Source organism: Ruditapes philippinarum, unplaced genomic scaffold, assembly GCF_026571515.1.
Source record: "Ruditapes philippinarum isolate M1 unplaced genomic scaffold, ASM2657151v2 ctg402_1_1_1_1, whole genome shotgun sequence".
NCBI classification, from domain to species: domain Eukaryota; kingdom Metazoa; phylum Mollusca; class Bivalvia; order Venerida; family Veneridae; genus Ruditapes; species Ruditapes philippinarum.
In genome coordinates this window covers 68707-94459 of record NW_026858860.1, presented here as the reverse complement: position 1 = coordinate 94459, position 25753 = coordinate 68707, and the positions used below count along the sequence as shown (strand labels likewise).

At 34.7% G+C, this 25753-nt stretch overlaps 1 protein-coding gene across 2 annotated transcripts in view; it reads left to right on the top strand.

Annotated features, from left to right (window-relative positions):
* The window catches only part of LOC132754507 (fibrocystin-L-like), a 193667-nt gene that overhangs the window by 100604 nt on the left and 67310 nt on the right, over positions 1-25753 (top strand). For both annotated transcript variants that reach the window (XM_060745147.1, XM_060745148.1), the window contains 4 exons: positions 9415-9571; positions 14293-14458; positions 17677-17886; positions 25323-25691. In XM_060745147.1, coding sequence (XP_060601130.1) covers positions 9415-9571; positions 14293-14458; positions 17677-17886; positions 25323-25691 — 902 coding nt within the window. The remainder of the gene's footprint in view (positions 1-9414; positions 9572-14292; positions 14459-17676; positions 17887-25322; positions 25692-25753) is intronic.

The window sequence follows — 25753 nt, the reverse complement described above, 5'->3', positions numbered from 1 at the left end:
GTGGTCGGTTGGTTGGTCGGTCGGTCGTTCCGTCGGTCAGTCCAGACGCCTGTTGCATTTTCCTTGTCCGGAGCATAACTTGAAGACTAATGGTTGGAATTCAATATAGCTAAATACAATGGTCAAGCACATTGAGAGGAAGTGCAGTGCAGAAGAACCATAACTCTATCTTGACTAATTACAGAGTTATTGCCCTTTGTTACTATTCCTTGTCCGGAGCATAACTTGAAAACTACTGGTTGGAATTAAAAACAACTTCATACAATTGTCAAACACAATAAGGGGAAGTGCAGTGCACAGGAACCATAACTCTATCTAAAGTAATTACAGAGTTATTGCCCTTTGTTACTTTTCCATTGCTTTTTTTGTCCGAAACATAACTTGAAGACTAATTGTTGGAATTCATTATAACTTCATACAATGGTCAAGCACATTGAGAGGAAGTGCATAGCACAAGAACCATAACTCCATCTTGACTAATTACAGAGTTATTGCCCTTTGTTACTTTTCCTTGTCCGGGGCATAACTTGAAAACTACTGATTGGAATTAAAAACAACTTCATACAATTGTCAAACACAATAAGGGGAAGTGCAGTGCACAAGAACCATAACTCTATCTAAAGTAATTACAGAGTTTTTTCCCTTTGTACTTATCCATTGCTTTCTTTTGTCCGGACCAAAACTTGAAGACTAATTGTTGGAATTCAGTATAGCTAAATACAATGGTCAAGCACATTGAGAGGAAGTGCAGTGCAGAAGAACCATAACTCCATCTTGACTTATTACAGAGTTACTGCCCTTTGTTACTTTTCCTTGTCAAGAGCATGACATGAAAACTACTGGTTGGAATTCAAAACAACTTCATACAATGGTCAAGCACAATAAGGGGAAGTGCAGTGCACAAGAACCATAACTCCATTTTGACAAATTTCAGAGTTACTGCCCTTTGATACTTTTCCTTGTCTGGAGCATAACTTAAAACGTACTGGTTGGAATTCAAACAACTTCATACAATGGTCAAGCACAATAAGAGGAAGTGCAGGGCACAAGAACTATAACAACATCTTCAGTATTTATAGAGTTATTGCCCTTTGTTCCTTTTCCTTGTCTTTCTGGATTTATTACAGAGTAATTCAATAAATATTCATCAATGGCCAACCACATTGAAAGGAAATCCAACATACAAGAACAACAACTATCTTTAATTGCCCACAACCATACCTCTATATTTCAATTCTTTCACAAGGTATTCTGTTACTTAGAAGTAACATCCTCATTTCCGAAGCAGTTTTGTGGGGGTATTAATCACATTTAGTGATAGTTCTAGTTTCAATTGTTTATACCATCTAAAATTACCTCTGAAAAAGATTGTTCAACAGTTTTGTTATAGTATAGAGCAAATGTTTTTGCTGAACTCCATCCAGCTGGCTTCATTATAGAGTCTATTTGAACACCTCTATCTGTAGCTGCACGACAACTATGAACACCAAATTTGTTCACATCAATGCCAGACTGTTGCATTAATTGCTTTATCCATCTAGCAACTGTAGTTTTAGTCACTGCCTTAACAGGTTTTACAGTTGAAATAAATGGTTTGAGTTCAGTCCCTCTAAGTTTAGATGTAATTATAATGTAAGTTTCCAATGTATTCACTAATAATAATTTTGGATCATTGAAATATCTACGAATTTGCATTGGTTTCACATGTAGCCCAGGTTTAGACTGTTTCACCAATTCTGATACGTGACAAACTACTTGTTCTTTACCAATCTGTATATCAGGCAATTTTACTAAATGAATTGTTTGACATCTTTGTCCGGTTAACAACATAAACAAAGTTGACAATTTTTGAGACAGTTGTAATAAACTCAGTTCATTATTGTTAGGAAGACTAGAAATATATTGCAACACTTTATTGACATCCCAAATATTGTCATATTTAGGCAAAGTTGGTCTGATTGAAAATAACCCTCTCATAAACTTTTTAACCAGAATGTCATTACCAATATCTTTATCATTTATCAATTTGCATGTAGATGAAATAGCGGATTTCACTGTATTGATAGCACTATAGCTTAATCCACTTTCATATAATTCAGTTAAAAATTCTTAAACTGTCACTGTAGATGTGAATCAATCTGTTTTGAACTTGAAAAAAACAACCATTTTCTAAAATAAGACCAATACTGCTTTGTTGTTGATGTTTTCCATGATTGTAAAATAATTTCGATAGTTTTTTCTGATAGGCCTCTGTTTTGGAGCTGTTCCCTGATAAGACAAAGGCTCCCAGTCGCATCTTCTGAACAGGATGTTTCTTGTGTGGATTTTTGGCAGAATTAACGTTTGTTGTTTTGGTAGAATGTACGACTGAGCACAAATCTGTTGTAATGATTGACTGAACCACACCTGCGTTGGCCATAATGGAGCAATCAATACTGCTGAATCCACTCTGTCGAGGATTATTTTCTGAAGACAGTGGCTGATCAAACTGAAAGGAGGAAACAAATAAATTTTTTCATTCCATGACAATGTAAATGCATCAACAGCGAATGCTTTAGCATCAGGTTGATCAGATACATATTTTGATATTTGGTGATTCAAACGCGAAGCAAATAAGTCTATGTCAAATGTTCCCACTTTCTGTTCTAACATTTTGAAATATGTCGATTTTAACTGCCATTCTATATCTTCATTAACTTGTCTAGATAATCTATCTGCTTCATAGTTATCTTTCCCTGGAATATGAGTGGCACTTAACCAGATATTCTTTTGTTTGCTCCACCACCAAATTTCTTTAGCTACTTTATGCAAATTTAAGGATTTTCCCACAAATTTGTTTATCTAAGCAATTGCAACTGTATTATCCATATATATCCTCAGATGTTCATTCTTAACATCCGCAGCCAAAGATTGTATAGTAAGCATTGCTGCTTTAAGTTCTAAAAAATTAATACAGTGGAGCCTTGCTAATCCGAACCCTTCTAATCGGGAATCCTTTCTTATCCGAACGAAGTGTCCGGTCCCGATTTTATTCGTTCTATTTTCAATAGTGAAAAACCTTTCGGATCCGGAAATGTCTACTCCGAATTCCGGACGATTTTTTCAAATTTTGTTCTGATTTTACTCTAAAATTTACCTATCGGATCCGAACAGATTTTGCAAAATGTCACACTTTCATTCAAAATAGCAAATAATGGCACATCTTGCAGGTGTAAACATACACCAAACTGATAAGTGTTATTTCGCTTGATTAATGGGTGAAACGTTTGATCTGCGAAGGTGTGAAAATTACACTTAGCTTGCCTAGATATCTTCTATAATTGCTTAATTGATTGTTTTTCGTCAGCTTCTATAAATATTTTGATATAATGCAATAGAAATATCTTTAAATCCTTTGTATTGGATTCAATGATACGTGATCAAGTAATGAAAATTAATGGAAACTGTCAGTGAATTCGGATAGTCGCTGAATCGGATCAGAGTAAACAACAATTGACAAATGTTGGTACGAATATCTTATCATGTCTCGGCCTCCTGTTTAACATCGTAGGCTAACTTACCCTTGAGGACATAATATTTCTGCTAATTTATTTATTTTTATTTCTTGATTTTTGTATAATGAACGATAAGAGACTGCGAAAATAAAATATCTTAATTGCAATTTCAAATGCATTCCTGTTTTCTTTCCTTAAACATGTAAAAAACCTTCTAATTCGGAAACCTTTCTAATCCGGAAACCTTTCTAAACCAAACTTTTCTTCTGGTCCGGACAAGTTCGGATTAGACAGGTTCCACTGTATGTTCCTCTTTTTCAAATTCATCCCATAATCCCCGAGTATTTGTATTGTTTGTTTTATCAACTCCACCCCAGCCTGTTTTGCTTGAATAACTTTACAAAATGACACCAGGGGCATTTCTTATGATAGGTTTTTGCGCTAATGGTAGAAATTGTATCCATTTGTATAAAATGTCTTTGCTTTCATCTGTTAATGTTATCATTTGGTCAAATTTACCCTTGAAAACACAAGTTTCTCATCTTTTTCATGTTCTAAATCTTTATAAAATAATGGAGCATAATCTACCCCTGGTTCACTAGCCACCATCTTCCCAATAACTTTAGAAAATTCACGAATAGTAATGTAAGTAAGTACTTTTTGACATAACTCAATTAAATTTAAAATTCGTTCTGGTGTCATTTTTATTGTCATATTTTCTGAATTCAAAATGAAACACAATTATTGGAGATGGTTTAAACACAGATTTTTCAGGGTGTATTGGAAAGCCCAAGTTATCTATAATATTGATAGTTTCTAAAACATTCTGTTCACAGGAAAGGTATGTTTTAGCTTTTAACAAACTATCATCAATATAAGGTATGTTGGAATACCCTTTCTTTCTAAGAAATGCATAAACTGGTTTTAGCAATGTGGTGAATACACGAGGGCTACACACTAGTCCTTGTGGCAAAGTTATAAAATGATAATGTTTGCTCTGCCAAGTAAATCTAAGGTATTTTCTATGTTCAACATGAATTGGAACACTAAAATATGCATCCTTAATGTCAATAGACGCAAAATAATTCCTGGGTTGAATATTAGCTATTGCTGATTTTAGAGTTTCCATTTTAAAATGGCACTTTGTAACATGATCATTGAAAGCTTTTAAGTTCAAAATAATTCGCACACTACCATCTTTTTTAGGTCTCATAAATAATGTTACAATAGTACTGACCACATTCATCCGAACTAACCTCTTCAATAATTTTCTTATCTAAAAATTTTTGAATTTCAACATCCACAAGATTTTTCTCAATGTTACTCAATTTAATTGCTTTTGGTACAAAAAAACTGGGTTGGCTTAGAATCTAAATCTATTCTAAAACCAGAAACCGTGTTTAATATCCAGGGATCAGTAGACAATTTTGTCCAATTTTTCTGCAAATTTTGAAATTTTTCCTCCATAAAAATTCTCGGGAGTATTCATAACTAAAAATTTTTTACCTACAGTTATTTCTTCCTATAATATGCCCCTCTTTGGGCCTGGAATTTTCCTCGATGGGCATTTCTCCCCCATGATGGGTTGTAATTGCCTTGATTCGACTGTTGCTGCGGTTGAAATTGATTCCCTTTCTGGAATCGTTGGCCTAAAAAAGGCTTAGATTTACTTCTTTTGACATTGTTCTGGTGGCCGCCTAATTTCTGTGCACACTTTTCTTCCTTCTCACAATTTTCAACCTTTAAGTCTAATTAAGTTATTACCAAAGAGAAATTCTGTAGTTTTTTCTTCCCCTTCACACACCTTAAGATACTTTGTTGGTATTGCTGGTCTTATAAGAGCCCTACGCTTCCGATTAGCCACATTAATGCCTTGAGCCAATAATCTGAAAGTATCTTTGGTGAACTCTTTTACTTGCTTGATGTCCCCTTTTTCCATGAGCAGTTCAAGAGATTTAATAACTGGTACAATTGCTAAAATCAAATAGGTCTGTGTTGATTGCAATGCCAAGTCAGATGCTCGTTTCAATTTAAACGCAGTCCATAATTCCCTGTTGACTTTGGGTACTCTCAAGCTTTGACAGTTTTCCGGGATAAGGTATTTTTCTCGTAATTTTTTGTCTTCTTCTTCCGGTAATGCACTGTCAATAGCGTTGCAAACAAGTTTTCCTAATGTCTCATTAACGTTAGGTCCAAACTGCGTTTTGGTCTCGTAATCATTCACCAAGTCTGCCAAAAAATCATTGTCAACATTGTCACATCTCCTTACCGTACTTTCGGTTTCACTTAATAATTCGTCTAATCCGTCGTGATTTGTCATTGTAGCAGGGGTGTTGCATTCAGTGTTAACAGGCTGTTGACCATTTCTTTCCTTTTGCATATTTTGTTGCATTTTCGCAACGTTCAGCACTATATTAGCTAAGATTTCCATCTGCGCCTCTTCCCATTTCCGGAAAGATTCTTCCATTGAGGAAATCCTTCCCCACAATCCATTGCTGTCTGCGCATGCAGCCATGTGCTCCGAGCCTCGTTCTGGAATTTCTCCAGCATCTCGTTCTAGCGACTGGGGATTTCCCCCATTGTTTACAATTTCGGGTGAAACACATTGTTCATCATTTAATTGCGTTTCACAATTAATATTTACTGAGCTTTCATCCGGATTTCCCGGTGTCTCACTGGCTTTCCCAGCTTTGACTCGCGCTAATTCTTGCGCCCGTTTAATCGTTCTTAATTGAGCCGACAATTTGGCCATTTCGGCCAATTTTTCGTTGAATTTGTAAATTACAAAATCCAATTGAATCCGTTACTTTTATTGATTGATCAGTGTCTTTTTGAAACAAAAAAGTGTCAAATTAAAATTTCACTCCTGATTATTTTATTCCCAAATTAACAATTTTCCGCGTTTATTTATTGATTTTTTTCACAGTATTATTTCTAAAGATCAACCCTTTTCTAGTAATTTTTCCATAATGACCTTGACCTTCACGTTTCCGTTCTCTCATGGAAAATCTGGTCACATGGTAGTTCAATAAAATACTTTAAATTTTGATCCTAAAGTGGAAGGTCTGGTTATTTTTAATCTAAATAACAGTTTTCTTTTAGATACAGATTCGAAAGACAGAATTAAACATGCCATAACTGAAATACGTTCTCTAAATATAGACAGAAACCCTTTGGTCAGATGAGAAGTTATTAAAAGTCAAATAAGGAATGAAACTGTACTTTTTCAAACAGAACATGTTGGAAAACTTACGAGAGAAATCATAATAATTGAAACTGAGATAGATTGCAAATTTGACAAAAATTTCAATAGAAATGTAGAATTGAAAAAATTAGAACAAGAACAATTTCATAATGAAAATATCAGTGGAATTATCATGATAATTGAATTTAAATTAGACAATTTAAACATTAACTGCTATATAACTTAAGAGACTAGAAATGCTGAAAGAAAACTTATTAATAATCTAAATGTCAATGGTAATGTTACGTCAAACCAAAATGAAATTCTGAATGAGCAAAAAATTTATATTATGAAAGTCTGTACAATGAAAAGATACAAAGATACTCAACAGTATAACTTTTTTGATGAAAATTAAATTGAGCCGTGTCATGACAAAACCAACATAATGCGTTTGCGACCAGCATGGATCCAGACCAGCCTGCGCATCCGCGCAGTCTGATCAGGATCCATGCTGTATCGGTTTCTCTATCGGTTATAGAGTTTGTAAGCGAACAGCATTGATCCTGATCAGACTGCGTGGATGTGCAGGCTGGTCTGGATCCATGCTGGTCGCAAACGCATTATGTTGGTTTTGTTATGACACGGCTCAATTCCTAAGCTAAATGAGAACGAGCAAGTATTATGTGAAGGAGTTTTTAGAGATAGAGAATGTTACAGCAAATAAAACCATGAAAAATGAGAAAAGTCCTGGATCAGATGGTATAAATGTTGAATGTAAAAAAAATATTTTGCATCAAAATTAAAATTGGTTTAATAAAGTCTCTTAACTACTCATTTGAAACTGAATCTTAAGTAAGTTGCAGGCACAAAGTTTAATTACCTTCATCCCAAAACCAAAATTAAAAAAAAGATTTTTACTAAAAAAATCTTCACAGCCAATAAGTTTATTTAACGTTAAGTATAAAATACTAAGTAAAGTAATTGCTAATAGAATTAAACGTGTACTAAATAACTTTATCGACAAGAGCCAAACTGAATTAATTAAGGGCAGATACATTGGTGAAAATATAAGATTGATATTTGATGTAATTGAGTACCCAGAACTAAATAAAAAACCTGAGATATTATTTTTTGCTGATTAAGATTTTGATAAACCCTTCGATAGTGTAAATCATAATGTCATTTTAAAAACACTCAATGTATTTAACTTTTGACCAAATTTAAAAATGTTAGAAAAATCCAACAAGCATTATTCTTTATAATTGTCTCTCTTATCAGGACTCATTCAGCACCAGACAAGGTGTCCGACAAGGCTGTCCTTTATCACCTTACATTTTCATTTTTGGCAATTGAACTCCTCTCCATAGCAGTAAATAGATATAATAACACCTTTTTTTTTATAAAAACAAAAACTGTACAATATTATGTATGTTTAACAGTTTCATATTTACATTTAGGGCCTATGACTTTTAAAAAAAAAAGAGTCATCAATATGTGTTAGATGTTTTTTTTAGTAGAAATTTGTGAACAAATGTGATCTACACTCATAATACTACCAACAGGTCATTTTGACCATGAAACAAAGCATATACAATGTAGTCTTATATTGTTAATATGTTCGTACACATTTCCTGCTGAACATACTTTCGAATTATCAGCCAGAGCTCCTGATAATTTTTCATGCAATGAGTTTTAAACTTCTTGATTTTTTCAGCAAGTAGTTTTCACACTACCCTGATTTCAAATTCAATAAGATTTTTAGAGATCTAAGATTTTTTTCTTTTCTTTTTTCATCGAAGGGTCATATTTAATGGGGTAAAACATGTATTTTATAAAGCATCAGATGAGCACCTACACCATCAGCAATGAAAGGCTCGGTTCCGTAATGTTTAGTCCACTACATTTCACAATTTTATTTCGACTACAAACGATTACATTTGCTATTTACTCAGATTCAATTCCATGCAAAATTTCCTCATTCAATTTATGCGGTCTTATTAGTTGTCTGTCATTTTTTTGCTCGTTCCGATGTCATTTTCGATTTGATTTTCTGGAAGGGAGGTCACAATTAATATTACGATCAGAAAACTGTTTCTTTCTTTCCAATTTTGAAACAATTGCAATTGTTATTCAATTCATTTTTAAATGACAATTATTTGTGATGGTCGTTTAATAGAAACTTTAAGACCAATGACCATGAAAAATATTTTTTTGTTTGCTTGTACACATCAAACATACTCGCTGATTACACAGGTGAGAATGCCTGTAGGGTCGATTGTTTGTCACGGCCGTTTAATAGATACTTTAACACTTAATTTTGTACATTTTGGCAGACATTTAGTTACCCGCTGGCTGCAGTATAAAATTTTGTTTAATGGAATTAACTTATATAGTAAAAATCATCGGGAGGGATTTTATGCGGCCGCTTAATAAAAAAAGTCGCTTAATAAAGGTGGACGCAAGTACGACGCCAACTGTGTCTACTAATTGATACAACAACATATGTATTTTATTTTGTAATGTATGTAATGAAAATCTTTAAAATGTAGAATGAATGTATTTTGTAAATAGGAAAATAAAAATAAACGAGCCATATATGTGGTTCCAAAAATATGGCTCAGATTTTGTACATTTTGATATCTGATTTTACTTAAAATCCTTGTAAAAACAATTAATTATACTATGAAGTTGAAAAATTACACTTAATTTTATAATTCACTGACATGAATGTTACAGGACTGTTCCGGGGAATGTCAAAGTTGAGATTGATGGTACTGTTTGTGTTGTGTCTGTTGTTAATGATACTCAAATAACATGTGTGACAGGGCCCCACAGAGGTTCTATTAACACTAAAGTAGAAGTTGAGGTGTCAAGAAACGGAATTGCTGAAGAGGTTTGTTTGTGTATTCTCTTTGTTAATCTCTACAGTTTTTATATTCTGGTGAAGTCATTGCCAGTGTAATGCTAAGTTTTACTTTCCAGTTCCATCCAAGTACAGACTGAATTAAACCCAGCATGCAACAATTTTGATATGCTGTATAGTTTCTAATAAACGCCCCTGTAGTTTTACATTTTCCTGTAGGGCGCTAATTAAAGAGCGTAAAAAATACGTACCTAACATGATATATACATAAAATATCAAACACCATATAGTTATTAATAAATGTAATCATGCTATACATTATATACAATCAATATTCACATCTTAAGTAAAAAAAATATATATGGTTTATATGTAAACTTAATTTTACCTTGCCTCAGTCGCATGGAAAGCCTTTACATTTTTATTTTTTTTACAGATTATTGCAATGATTGGCTGATACTTGATACTTTGACAAAATAACCATTGAACAAGACCTTCTAAATCATTTATCTGACATTGACATTTAAATGACCTTGAAGGTCATGGTCAAATTATTTAATTATGCCCCCATTTCGAAGAAAAGGGGGTATATTGCTTTGCACTTGTCGGTCCGTCGGTCCGTAGACCAAATGGTTTCCGAGTGATAACTAAAGAACCCTTAGGCCTAGGAACTTCAAACTTGGTATGGTGATTGGTCATGACCAGTAGATGACCCCTATTGATTTTGGGGTCAAGGGGTCAAAGGTCAAGGTCACATTGACCTTGTAAGCAAAAACGGTTTCCGATCAATAACTAAAGAACCTTAAGGCCTAGGAACTTCAAACTTGGTATGGTGATTGGTCATGATCAGTAGATGACACCTATTGATTTTGGGGTCAAGGGGTCAAAGGTCAAGGTCACATTGACCTTGTAAGCAAAAACGGTTTCTGATCAATAACTAAAGAACTTTAAGGCCTAGGAACTTCAAACTTGGTATGGTGATTGGTCATGATCAGTAGATGACCCCTATTGATTTTGGGGTCAAGGGGTCAAAGGTCAAGGTCACATTGACCTCTTGGGTAAAAACGGTTTCTGACCAATAACAAAAGAACCCTTAGGCCTAGGAACTTCAAACTTGGTATGGTGATTGGTTATGACCAGCAGATGACCCCTATTGATTTTGGGGTTAAGGGGTCAAAGGTCAAGGTCACATTGACCTTGTAGGTAAAAACGGTTTCCGATCAATAACGAAAGAATCCTTAGGCCTAGGAACTTCAAACTTGATATGGTGATTGGTCATGATCAGTAGATGACCCCTATTGATTTTGGGGTCAAGGGGTCAAAGGTCAAGGTCACATTGACCTCTTAGGTTAAAACGGTTTCCGATCAATAACTAAAGAACCCTTAGGCCAAGGGACTTCAAACTTGGTATGGTGATTGGTCATGACCAGCAGATGACCCCTATTGATATTGGGGTAAGGGGTCAATGGGCAAGGTCACATTGACCTTGTAGATAAAAATGCTTTACAATCAATAACTTAAGAACCCTTAGGCTTAGGAACTTCAAACTTGGTATGGTGATTGGTCATGACCAGCAGATGACCTATTGATTTTGGGGTCAAGGGGTCAAAGGTCAAGGTCACATTGACCTTGTAGGTAAAAATGGTTTCCGATCAATTAACTAAACACACTTAGGCCTAGGAACTTCAAACTTTGTATGATGATTGGTCATGACCAGCAGATGACCCCTTTTGAGTTTTGGGTCAAGGGGTCAAAGGTCAAGGTCACATTGACCTTGTAAGTAAAAACGGTTTCATATCAAAAACTTAAGAACGCTTAGGCCTAGGAACTTCAAACTTGGTATGGTGATTTGTCATGACCAGCAGATTACCCCTATTGATTTTGGGATCAAGGGGTCAAAAGTCAAGGTCACATTGACATTGTAAGTAAAAACGGTTTCTGATCAATAACTAAAGAACCTTAAGGCCTAGGAACTTCAAACTTGGCATGGTGATTGGTCATGACCAGCAGATGACCCCTATTGATTTTGGGGTCAAAGGTCAAGGTCACATTGACCTTGTATGTTAAAACGGTTTCCGATCAATAACTAAAGAACCCTTAGGCCTAGGAACTTCAAACTTGGTATGGTGATTGTTCATGACCAGCAGATGACCTATTGATTTTGGGTCAAGGGGTCAAAGGTCAAGGTCACATTGACCTTGTAGGTAAAAACGGTATCCGATCAATTAACTAAAAACGCTTAGGCCTAGGAACTTCAAACTTTGTATGATGATTGGTCGTGACCAGCAGATGACCCCTATTGAGTTTTGGGTCAAGGGGTCAAAGGTTAAGGTCATGACCAGTAGATACTTGATAACCCTTATTAATTGTTTGATCACTGGGTCAGAAGTCATGCATAATAACCTTATCACATGACTAATTGGCTGCAGATAGGGGGCATACATGTTTTACAAACATATCTTGTTTAGGTTAAGTTGTCATTATTTTGTTATTTATCTATACTTGAGAACAAAGGAGGTCTTGAATAATTTAGATATGACCTTGACTGTCAAGGTCAGATGATTTAATTTTGCTTAAATTTTCATTTATTGACATTTGTTTATTGAAATGATTCATTAATGGAAGAACCTAAAAATGTGACAAGACAGTTCTATTAAAGGGATATTCAGGCAAAATAATGACTAAAATGATCTTATGTACTCAAATCACGCTAAAATGACTTTTCATGAAGTTTCAGCATGAATTGCTGTTTAAATTCTATATATTTTGGGTTTGAAGCATAAATATATCTATATATGTTGAACAAAATTTAGACGCCAATAGAATCACCAAATAGTTTTTAAACAAGGCAGGTGACTTGAACAAACCCTTGAAGTTACAATAACAGATATTGTGGATATTGTATAATTGAAACAAGCCTAAGTCATTCATTTGACATGTTCTTTAACGTTTCCAGAGTTCACTTTGACAACTATTGTGAAATGCTAACGCTCTAACCTGACCCACGCGGGTCAAGTTAGGAAACCACCATTTTATTCTTTATATGGAGAAAAGTTTTGTTCCTTTCACTGTCTAGTATATATTCATTTTGAGGGCATTTACAGAATAATGAATGAAAAATTCAAAACTAAGAAATGAAAATTTTGGTGTGTCTCCCTTTAAAATAATTACAGGGGATAAACTAAATGTTTTTATTTTAATTTTTTTTAAGGACTTGTTTAAAGCAGCACACCTCCAGATTTATGCTAATTTTCATGAAAATTTTTAAAATATGTGTAAATGTAAAATTATGTGTAGTGACCAAAACGAAGGAATTTACACATAATAAATTGCCCTTACAACTAACATAAATTACTCAAAAAAGCCCTAACTGCGTTGGAAAGCAGTAGAAATATAGTCATAATATTGGGAAAAAAAATCAGTCATTAACCACATATAACATGTCAATTATGTCAATTATTTCTTGAATCTTTAATATTTTTACTTTCCTAAAGTCTAAGAAATATTTTTCTAGATCTCGAGGCATGTGGCTTTAAAACATTTGTTTGCTAATTAAGTACAGTGTAATTTCTGAAAACCGAACACCTATGGGACTAGCCATAAAGTTCGGAATTTGGAAGTTTCCTGAATTCAGAAGTTCGGAATTATCCGAACAAGTAGAAACACTAAACATCAATTGTTTAAGAAAGACATGATGAAGCTGATTAAATTCATAAAATGGTTAAATTATATGACTTTTATTAAAGTTTATAACTATATTAAATATCTTTGTAATCTATGACTAAAATTGTTGATACAATAGCATAATGTTAGTTATCACAATTTATCCTTTAGCATATTTCATGCAGTACAAGCTATTAACCTTTAATCTTTGTTTTTTCATCCCATTGTACTTCTCAGTCTTTTAATTTTCACACTTCACCATAATTAAGTGTTTGACATGCTTGACAGGTTATTTAATAGGTGTCTTGAAAGATAAAAGGTTATAATGGCTAATTGGAAGATACTGACACTTTGAAGATTTTACAATCACAAGTATCATATTCCTTCACACCTTATCAATTCCGGATTTGGGAAGTAAATTTGAATTGATATTACCCAAATTTTACCAGAAAATCGTTCGGAATTCAGAATTTAGAAGTTCCGTAATTCAGAGGTTTTAATTATATAGAAAACAGAAGTGGAAATTTCGGGACCCTGAAAAATGTTTGGATTTCAGAAGTTTCCGGATTTTAGAAGTTCTGGAATTTGGAAGTTAAAAAGTGGAACCTTGCCCCTGCCATTGGCTTCTTCTTTGTTGATGATGATTGCTTAATTATAAACTGAAGACATCAGCTGATTTAAGGTGTTTGCTTATTCTCTTTCATTTGTAGGGAATTGCTTTTCTCTTTGTATATGTAACTTAGTTTTCTTTATTGTTGTCAAAGACGGAGATAACTTTATTAAACTTACTATAGCTTATGATAACAAATACAGTAAAATAGACGAAAAAACAGTAAGCATTGAGGCTCTCAATTTTTAAGGGAGAAAGGTGATACTTAATAATAAGAGCCGCGTCACGACAAAACCAACATAATGGGTTTGCGACCAGCATCTAGCTGCGCAGTCTGATCAGGATCCATGCTGATCGCTTTCAAAGTCTATAACAAGTAGAGAAACTGATAGCGCACAGCATGGACTGGATCCATGCTGGTCGCAAACCCATTATGTTGGTTTTGTCATGACGCGACTCATAACATTATTATTTTCAGAGGACAAAAGGAGTCACTGATTTCCTATACATTGATGTATGGTCTTCATTATTTACATGGGGTGGTGACCCTCCGCCACAAGCTGGCGAATCTGTTATTATATCTGCTGGTATGACATTACTGCTGGACATGGATACACCTGTACTATCGTTCCTGTTTATTCAAGGTCAATATTTGTTTAAATTTTTAGCTCACCTGTCACAAAGTGACAGGGTGAGCTTTTGTGATCGCTTTTCGTCCGGCGTCCGTCCGTAATCTTTTACTTTAAATGACATCTCTTCATAAACCACTAAGCCAATTTCATCCAAACTTCACAGGAATGTTCCTTTGGTGGTCACCTTTAAAAATTGTTCAAAGAATTTAATTCCATGCAGAACTCTGGTTGCCATGGCAACTGAAAGAAAAAACTTTAAATATCTTCTTTAAAAAAACCTAAGAGCTAGAGCTTAGATATTTGGCATGAAACATCTTCTAATAAGTGTCTACCAAGTTTGTTCAAATAAAAGCCCTGGGGTCAAAATTGGCCCCGCCCCAGGGGATCTTTGATTTTCCCTATGTGCATATAGTAAAAACTTAAAATATCTTCTTTTAAAAAACCCAAAGAGCTAGAGCTAAGATATTTAGCATGAAACATCTTCTAATGAGTGTCTACCAAGTTTGTTCAAATAAAAGCCCTGGGGTTAAAATTGGCCCCGCCCCAGGGGGTCATTGATTTTCCTTATATGTGTATAGCAAAAACTTTAAAAATCTTCTTTGAAAAAACCCAAATAGCTAGAGTTTAGATATCAAGCATGAAACATCTTCTAGTGAGTGTCTACCAAGTTTGTTCAAATAAAAGCCCTGGGGTCAAAATTGGCACTGCCCCAGGGGGTCTTTGATTTTCCCTATATGCATATAGTAAAAACTTAAAAAATCTTCTTTTAAAGAACTTAAATAGCTAGAGCTGAGATATTTAGCATGAAACATCTTCTAATGAGTGTCTACCAAGTTTGTTCAAATAAAAGCCCTGGGGTCAAAATTGGCCCCGCCCCAGGGGGTCAATGATTTTCCCTATATGCATATAGTAAAAACTTAAAAAATCTTCTTTTAAAGAACTCAAAGAGCTAGAGCTAAGATATTTAGCATGAAACATGTTCTTATTGGTGTCTACCAAGTTTGTTCAAATAAAAGCCCTGGGGTCAAAATTGGCCCCGCCCAGGGGGTCATTGATTTTCCTTATATGTATATAGCAAAAACTTAAAAATCTTCTTTGAAAAAATCCAAATAGCTGGAGTTTAGATATTAACCCTTTCCCCCATGAGCATATTGTGAAAAATGGCCATTTTCACTGAAAAGCCTCCTCTTACAAGTTCAAACTGCTATGAAACTATGAAAAATGCTTCAATACTAATCAAACTTGGCACATTGTTGACTGGACCATTGCCTTTGTAACGACATGCTCAGTCTTAAATTTCCTGTTACCATGGCAATAAGGGGAAATCTCAAAATTGCCAAAAATCACTATTTTGCCTCGATTTTTTTCATCAAAATTTATTTCAAAGTGCTGCAACTTCTCAAGGGATTGAGATAGAGTCAAAGGCTTTTCAGCGTTGGTTACACATTACCTTATGATCGACCTGGGGTCATTTTAAGCCTCTCACAAGTCCAAAATTTTCTTGGCGATGAGGGGGACTCAGACCCCCTTCAAACCCCCCAAACAGAAGAGGGCACATCCCCCTTCTGGCAACCCCCTGATGGAATGGGGCGGCGCCGAAAAAGTGCTCACTTTTTTTAGCAACATTTCTCAAACTAAAACATGTGTTTGGGGCCCAAATAGGACATTTTTTCACTATTTCAGGCCTAAAAAGGGGGGGAGGGGTGGTGGGATTGAAAGTGCGTTGTTTCGCGTATATATGTGGTAAAGGGTTAAGCATGAAACATCTTCTAGTGAGTGTCTACAAAGTTTGTTCAAATAAAAGCCCTGGAGTCAAAATTGGCCCCGCACCGGGTGTTATTGATTTTCCTTTTATTTGTATAGCAAAAACTTAAAAATCTTCTTTGAAAAAACCCAAATAGCTAGAGTTTAGATATTAAGCATGAAACATCTTCTAGTAATTGTCTACAAAGTTTGTTCAAATAAAAGCCCTGGGGTGGGTCAAAATTGGTCCCGCCCCAGGGGTGTTATTGGTTTTAACTATATGTGTATAGTAAAAACTTAAAAAATCTTCTTTTAAAAAAACCCAATGAGCTAGAGCTTAGATGTAGATATTTAGCATGAAACACCTTCTTATGGGTGTCTACCAATTTTGTTCAAATAAAAGCCCTTGGATTAAAATTGGCCCTGCCCGGGGGGGGGGGGGGGGGGGCAGAAGGAGGGGGGTAGATCGTTGTTTTTTCATTATATGTGTGAAGTAAAAATTTAACATCGTGAAACATCTTCTACTGGGTGTCTTCCAAGTTTGTTCAAATAAAAGCCCTGGGGTTTAAAATGGCCCGCTCCGGGTGCCTTTATACAGGTGAGCGACCTCAGGGCCATCATGGCCCTCTTGTTCTGAAATACTGGACATTTTAAGAAATGAGCCGCGTCATGACAAAACCAACATAGTGCCTTTGCAACCAGCCTGGTTCCAGACCAGTCTGTGCATCTGTACAGTCTGATCAGGATCCATGCTGTTCACTTACCAACCCTATTACAAGTAGAGAAGCTAATGGCGAACAGCATGGATCCTGACAAGACTGCGCGGATGCGCAGGCTGGTCTGGATCCATGCTGATCGCACACACTATGTTGGTTTTGTCATGACGCAGCTCATTAATTTAATAATTAAAAGTAGTATCAATGTCTAGACAGTAGCTTGAATTTTGTTAGCTATTTTCCGGTTTTAACTTTTATAAAAAACTTTTTAGAAACTCTTTTATTCTGATAATAAAGGGAAAATGATATTTGTAGCATTAAAATAATGATGAACGTAACATAGCATTATAGTATTTTTAAATCCTATTCAAGGTTTTTGGCTCAATGAACTTGTAGACTGTGCAAGAGGCTTTGGAGAGGTGAGAATGCTGTTCAGCTAGATTACGTAGCATTGATGGTTCTACTTAGGTACCCGTTTGTCCCTGAAATAATGCACAAAAGGGTACTTTAGGGTCTTGCTGCAATGTGGACATATGACATATACTATGTTGGTGCCACATAAAACACAGTCAAATATATAAGAAAGGATTATAATATTAATAAAGATGCAACGTTGATTATATTTCATGACATTTTATCACAGTTCTTTTCATTTGTAAATGTTTGATTTCAATATTTTTGTTTTGGTGAACATTATAGGATAATTTGTAGAAATAATACCATTGCTTTAACTGTGATCTATCTTGGGAATTGTTTATTATGCCTTATTAGGAGGTCGACTTATTTTTGATGAGAAGGATATAGAACTGAAGGCAAACATCATCATGATAACAGACGGAGGTCTATTGCAAGTAGGTACTGAAGACAAACCGTTCGAGCACAAGGCTATCATAACATTACATGGGCACCACAGAAGTAAAGAACTCCCAGTTTATGGTACCAAAGTTCTGGCAGTAAGGAGCGGTACTTTAGACTTACATGGTTTGTACATAAAATGTTTATTTTTTAGCAATAGAAATACATTGCAGTTTTTCTATGCTTGTTACATATTTTGCACAAGAATACTTGTATTAAATTAAATGGTTGTTTTTTATGCTGATAAATTTTATGAAACTATTTGAAAACAATTGTTTATAAAATAAATAAAATATTTTTAGCATATAGGCACATAAACATACATGTATATATCCTATCTTTGTACGAGGTTTACCTAAAACTGCAAGTTGGATTTTTCTTTCCATCTGTACCATTGACCTCATGATTTACACATTTAATTATCATTACAAAGTACAATGTACATGATCTTCGCAAGTTACATAATTATGGCTTCTATTTTTTCCAAGTTATTTACCTTTTCAGCACTTTGAAAATGGGTATGGTTAACCTTAACAGCAAGTTGGATATGTCTTAAGTTCCATCTGTACAAATGACTTATAATTGCCACACTTATTTATAGGGCCGTAACAATACGGTAAAAAGCGTATTGCAATATATTGCAATACGCCACATCCGTATTGCAATATATCGTGATACGTATTGTTATCTATCTTAGGTACTGGGAAATAATTCAGGAAAAGAGACTTATATATTATTTCAACAAATATTATATATATCTATATCTCTCGCAAAACAGAATTAGTGGATACTTTCCTATAACAAAAATTTAAACTGTTTCAACTATTGAAGCATCAACTATGAGTAACTTAACAGCAAAATAAAACTTTAAACACTTTTCATTAAGTAACTAACAATCTAAACTATACTGGGGCCCAGACAATCAGTTTACCAGACAAAAGCTATTACTGCTGAATAGTGCTTTATTTTTTGCTTCGATTCAAAAATCATACAGTCTGAATTATACACACACTTTCTAAGTAAATAACAACAAAACCACTCTCAGGTAAATATTGTTGATTCAGTTCTTTATCTACTAACATGACCTTTTGTTTACTAGTTATTTCATGACATGGTCATGCGGGGCAATAATCTGTTCTGCGCAGGCCCGAATATAGAGACCCAATGGGTTTTTTTAGATAGGTTTTACTTTATTATAATTTAATTCTTTTCAATGTTACCTCAAAAGACAATCGTAACATATTTTAATATAAAAAGTTATTTTAAATTTAATCTAAACAGTATTTCTCGCTGTTGTCTTTTACAAAGAATTGTTAATTAGGAAACGGGTTACGCCCACGGGAGGAAACTCTACATGAAATTTAAATAAAATAGATTTTATGGCTTTTGTAACATGCTAAGGAAACTGTATGACAAAGAACAGAATTCCATTTGAATATTAAAATGTTTTGTATGTTTAAGGATCATGAAGAACCAATACGTTAATTTGATACACCAAATATTGGCCTCTTTCATAACAGGCATGACTGCTGTGTCTATTTCTAGTGACATACTGCGTTTTTCAAACATTCAATAGTCGTAGTTTCCTTGCTGATTATTTAAAGATTAATTTTAATTCACAACTTCAAATATGTTTGAAACACAATGTCCGGTAAATTGAGTTGTTTGCACAATTTTTTCCTCTTATACTGACCTACCTTAAAACTTGAAAATATCAAATGATCTTGTAGAAATGTTCATTTTCATAATAAAATGGGGAAAATTTAATTAAATGTTTGCATCGTTTTAAGATTACGACTTGTTTGTGCTTGCTTAAAAATCCCCCTACTTTTGGTCCAAATCCCCTGCTTTTTAAAGCCAAATCCCCCTATCTGGGTGGCTGGAAATATGGCATGTATGCCTACTTTAAAGACACATTTCTACAGTCAAATGTTTAATTTCATGTTTAATAAAAGAATGTTTACGTGCATTAAGAACCCACAATTATTTGGGTAAAATTCCATTCTTTTTTATTATTTTAAATAAAAGGTACAGATAAACAACTTCATATTTTGTCCGGTAATATATAGGATCCCAGTATCCTAATGATTTTCTTAACACAGTTTCAGACTCGGACTAGGGATTGAGTGACGGTTGCAATTAATCCATGTTTTTCTTTAGAAAAATTAACATGTCTACTTTGTCAGCATCTAGTATTCAATAATTTCATGGGTCTCTCTTTTCCTTGTAATTGAATTTTTTATCAGATCGTAATTATTTCGGTCTGCCAAAGTAAATCACCGATTTATTCTAGCATTTGTCTACCCACGCACCGTGTAATTTTTTTTACCCTAACATCGTTTTTTTTACTTTCGTTTTGTTATTTTCTTTTGTACATAGGACATTTTCATAACATTTATTTATCAAGAAAATTATAGAAGACTTTCTTTTATTTATAAAGGAAATTATGGAACACTGTTATTATTAAATAAAACCGGTACAACTAAATGTGAACCGCGGTACAATATTTATTTATCCTGCACCGCCATACATCGGTGTACCGGTAAACCGTTACAGCCCTACTTATTTATCAATACAAAGTACATGATTTTTGCCAAATAATGTAACAGTTCCATCCATTTTCCTCAATAATATCCCTTTTTATGCTCCCCGAAGAGTGAGCATATAGTCGTCACTTTGTTATCCGTCCGTGTGTTCCTCTGTCTGTTTGCACTACAAAATAAGGATAGGGGGCCATGCAACTGTAAACAGAACAAAAGAGAACAATAGCATTCATTCTGTAATAAAAGAATAAGGGGCCATTGGCCTCTATTAAACAAAAGAAAATAACAATGGCCCTTTATTCCATATCAGTCGGACGTCTGTCCGTCCGCTGTTCTTGTCCGGGACATAACTTTGAAACAACAAGAGGTATCAACATGAAACTATGTAGGTAGATAGATCTCACTGAGAAGTGCAGTGCAATAAAAACATAACTCTGTCTTGACTAATTTTCATATTGCTCTTTGTTCATTTTTACACTTTGAACTTTGTCAGGGACATAACTCTAAAACTATAAGAGATATCAACATGAAATTTTGTGGTAGATAGATCTCATTGAGTAGCAGTGCATTGCAAAAGAATCATAACTCTGTCTTGACAAATTTTCAAATTATTGCCCTTTGTTTATTTTTACGCTTTGAACTTTGTCCGGAACATAACTCTAAAACTATAAGAGATATCAACATGAAACTTTGTTGGTAGATAGATCTCATTGAGTGTAGAAGTGCAATGCAAAAGAACCATAACTCTGTCTTGGCTAATTTTCAAATTATTGCCCTTTGTTCATTTTTACACTTTGAACTTTGTCTGAGCAATAACTCTAAAACTATAAGAGATATCAACATGAAACTTTGTTTGTAGATAGATCTCATTGAGTAGAAGTGCAATGCAAAAAAACATAACTCTGTCTTGACTAATTTACAAATTATTGCCCTTTGTTCAATTTTACACTTTGGACTTCGTCTGTGACATAACTCTGACAGAGTTACCTGTGTCCAAAACCTATTCAGGGAGCATCACCCGGTTCAACCGGTTTTGTTATCACTGTGAAAGAGGGCCTTGTATAATTAACTTCTTCTGGCAAATTGGATTTGTCTTAAAATTCTCTTAATATCTTCATTTATTAGTCCCCTACCGGTTTAACTGGAGGGGACTTTAGGTTTACCCTCCGTCTGTCTGTCTGTCCGTCCGTCTTTCCGTCCGTCCGTCCGTCCGTCCGTCCCCTTTTCTTGTCCGGGACATAACTTTGAAACAACAAGAGGTATCAACATGAAACTTTGTAGGTAGATAGATCTCATTGAGTAGGTGTGCAGTGCACAAGAACCGTAACTCTGCCTTGCCTAATTTTTGAATTATTCCCCTTTGTTTATTTTTACACTTTGAACTTTGTCCAGGACATAACTCTAAAAGTATAAGAGGTATCAACATGAAACTTTGTAGGTAGATAGATCTCATTGAGTAGGTGTGCAGTGCACAAGAACCATAACTCTGCCTTGCCTAATTTTTGAATTATCCCCCTTTGTTTATTTTACACTTTGAACTTTGTCCGGGACATAACTCTAAAACTATAAGAGGTATCAACATGAAACTTTGTAGGTAGATAGATCTCATTGAGTAGGTGTGCAGTGCACAAGAACCGTAACTCTGCCTTGCCTAATTTTTGAATTATCCCCCTTTGTTTATTTTACACTTTGAACTTTGTCCGGGACATAACTCTAAAACTATAAGAGGTATCAACATGAAACTTTGTAGGTAGATAGATCTCATCGAGTAGGTGTGCAGTGCACAAGAACCGTAACTCTGCCTTGCCTAATTTTTGAATTATTCCCCTTTGTTTATTTTTGAACTTTTTCCAGGACATAACTCTAAAAGTATAAGAGATATCAACATGAAACTTTGTAGGTAGATAGATCTCATTGAGTAGGTGTGCAGTGCACAAGAACCATAACTCTGCCTTGCCTAATTTTTGAATTATCCCCCTTTGTTTATTTTACACTTTGAACTTTGTCCGGGACATAACTCTAAAACTATAGGAGGTGTCAACATGAAACTTTGTAGGTAGATAGATCTCATTGAGTAGGTGTGCAGTGCACAAGAACTGTAACTCTGCCTTACCTATTTTTTTAATTATCCCCCTTTGTTTATTTTTTCACTTTGAACTTTGTCCGGGACATAACTCTAAAAGTATAAGAGGTATCAACATGAAACTTTGTAGGTAGATAGATCTCATTGAGTAGGTGTGCAGTGCACAAGAACCGTAACTCTGCCTTGCCTAATTTTTGAATTATCCCCCTTTGTTTATTTTACACATTGAAATTTGTCTGGGGCATAACTCTAAAACTATAAGAGGTATCAACATGAATCATTGTAGGTAGATAGATCTCATTGAGTAGGTGTGTAGTGCACGAGATCCGTAACTCTGCCTTGCCTTCTTTTTTAATTATCCCCCTTTGTTTATTTTACACTTTGAACTTTTTCCAGGACATAACTCTAAAAGTATAAGAGGTATCAACATGAAACTTTGTAGGTAGATAGATCTCATTGAGTAGGTGTGCAGTGAACAAGAACCTTAACTCTGCCTTGCATAATTTTTGAATTATCCCCCTTTGCTTATTATCCCCCGCCGAAAAATTTCGGCGGAGGATATAGAAATAGTCTCCGTCAGGCCGTCCGACCTTCCGTCCGTCCTTCTGTCCGACATTTTTGTCCGGAGCATATCTCTAAAAGTATTTGAGTTATCAACTTGAAACTTCATAGGTGGATAGACCTCATTGAGGAGGAGTGCAGTGCACAAGAATGATAACTCTACGTTGCATGATTTTTGAGTTATTGCCCTTTGTTATTTTTCAAAATTGATTTTTGTCCAGAGCATAACTCCAAAAGCCTATGAGATATTAACATGAAACTTCATAGGTGCATAGATCTCACTCAGGAGGTGTGCAGTGCACAAGAATGATAACTCTACCTTTCATAATTTTTGAGTTATTGCCCTTTGTTATTTTTCATACCTAATTTTTCACCTGAGTGGAGTATAACTCAAAAAGTGTTTTTTATGCTATTTTGTCCAGAGCTTATCTCAAAAAGTATTTGAGGTATCAACTTGAAACTTCAGAGGTGGATGGATCTCATTGAGGAGGAGTGCAGTGCTTAAGAATGATAACTCTACCCTGCATTATTTTTGAGTTATTGCCCTTTGTTATTTTTCAAAATTAATTTTTGTCCAGAGCATAACTCGAAAAGCCTTTGAGATATCAAAATGAAACTTCATAGGTGCATAGATCTCACTCAGGAGGTGTGCACTGCACAAGAATGATAACTCTACCTTTTATAATTTTTGAGTTATTGCCCTTTGTTCTTTTTCAAACTTAATTTTTCAATTCAATTTTTTTCTCAAAAAGTATTTGAGATATCAACTTGAAACTTCATAGGTGGATAGATTTTACTGAGGAGGGATGCAGCACACAAGAATGATAACCAGGGTTGCATTATTTTTCAGTAATTGCCCTTTGTTAATTTCAGCCATCAGTATTCACATAGGTTTCAAATCTGTAATCATTATAGCCATCAGTTTTCATTACCAAAAGACCTCTTAAAATGGAATTATTCCGCTCTACTACATATACATTCTTCCAATGAGCAAACACATTCGGCGGGGGATGGCCATGTTGACATGGCTCTTGTTTTTACACTTTGAACTTTGTCTGGGACATAACTCTAAATGTATAAGAGATATCAACGTGAAACTTTGTAGGTAGATAGATCTCATTCAGTAAGTTTGCAGTGCACAAGAACTGTAGCACTGTCTTGCCTACTTTTGGAGTTATTGCCCTTTGTTCATTTTGACACTTTGAACTTTGTCCGGGACATTACTCTAAAATTATAAGAGATATCAACATGAAACTTTGTAGATAGATAGGTCTCATTGGGTGGAAGTGCAGTGCTTAAGAATCATTACTTTGCCTTGCCTTATTTCCTTTGTTTATTTTTACTTTTTGACTTTTGTCCAGGACATAACTTTAAAACTATTAGAGATATCAACATGAAACTTTGTAGGTAACTAGATATAATTGGATAGAACTGCAATGCTTAAAGAACCTAAACAAAGCCTGGTCTAATTTTGGATTTATTGCCCTTTATTCATTTTTACACTTTGAATTTTACCCGGGACATAACTCTGATATCATCAGGAAACTTTATAGATAGATAGATCTCATTGAATAGAAGTGCAGTGCAAAAAAACATAACTCCGCTTTGCCTAATTTTGGAGTTTTTGCCCTTTGTTCATTTTTTTTTATACTTTCCTGTGTCCAGAACCTTCTCGGGGGAGCATCACCCGGTTCAACCGGTTCTTGTTTATATGGAAATGGTAAAATTAGTGTTTCAAGTGGGTGGGGTAGGGTAACATTTTTAAACATATTAAGAGCATTTTGTTTAGAAACAAACATTTTGCTTGTGTAATTTGTTACCTGAATGTTATTAGTTGTTTCTTTACAATGGGCAATAGAAAAACATTTTTCATAATGATGATATTACAGATTATTTAGAGTTTCCTCATTTCTGAAAATAAGCCCTTCTAATGGCAAAGTCTTAGTTTAGAAATATATCCATAACTCATAAACCACACGGTAAATTTAATTTAAATTTTGCATACAGGTGACCTTAAAGACACATAACTGTCCTATGTTGTCAATTTTACAGTTCCTTATGGTGTCCATTACCCATGGTCTACCTTAAGTGGTAGTTACATAAAATATAGAATATTAATGGAATTCTTATAAATATTAAAGCATGATATGTGCATTGTACTTATTTACTTTGTTATCGTAAATGTTTCGATTATATAATCGATGATTGATCAAAAAAGGTTGTTCGATTATTTTCGATGATCGATTATGATTTTTGTCCGATTAAGAAACCCTACAATGATTATAATTGTTTTCATTATAACATTTTTAACAGACATTTTTTTAAAACATAATAGTCAAAACTATTATGAATATTATGATTTTTTGCTTGTTAAGGTAAAGAGGTTCCGCTAACCTGGACACGCCTCGCATCTACATCTGCAAGTGGCTCCAACACTCTTGAGCTGGTTGACCCCGTCGAGTGGAATGTTGGTGACGAAATAGTCATTGCTTCTACTGGTCATCGTCAAAGCCAGAAAGAAAATGAAAAGAAGAGAATTACCGCTATATCCCAAGACAATCGAACTTTGACTCTTGACTCGGCTCTTGAGGCAGAGCATGTAGGTGTTGAGGAAACATTTGATGGTACTCTTGTAGAAATGAGAGGGGAAGTAGGACTTCTTACACATAATGTAGTTGTCCGCGGTAACCAAGATCCTCAGTGGCAAGACGAAATTAAAGCTTGTGCAGCTGGATTTAAAATGGGTATAATGTTTTACTTTTAACTTTTTTAATCGTTCATATAAATTAGATCCTAAATGTTTAAA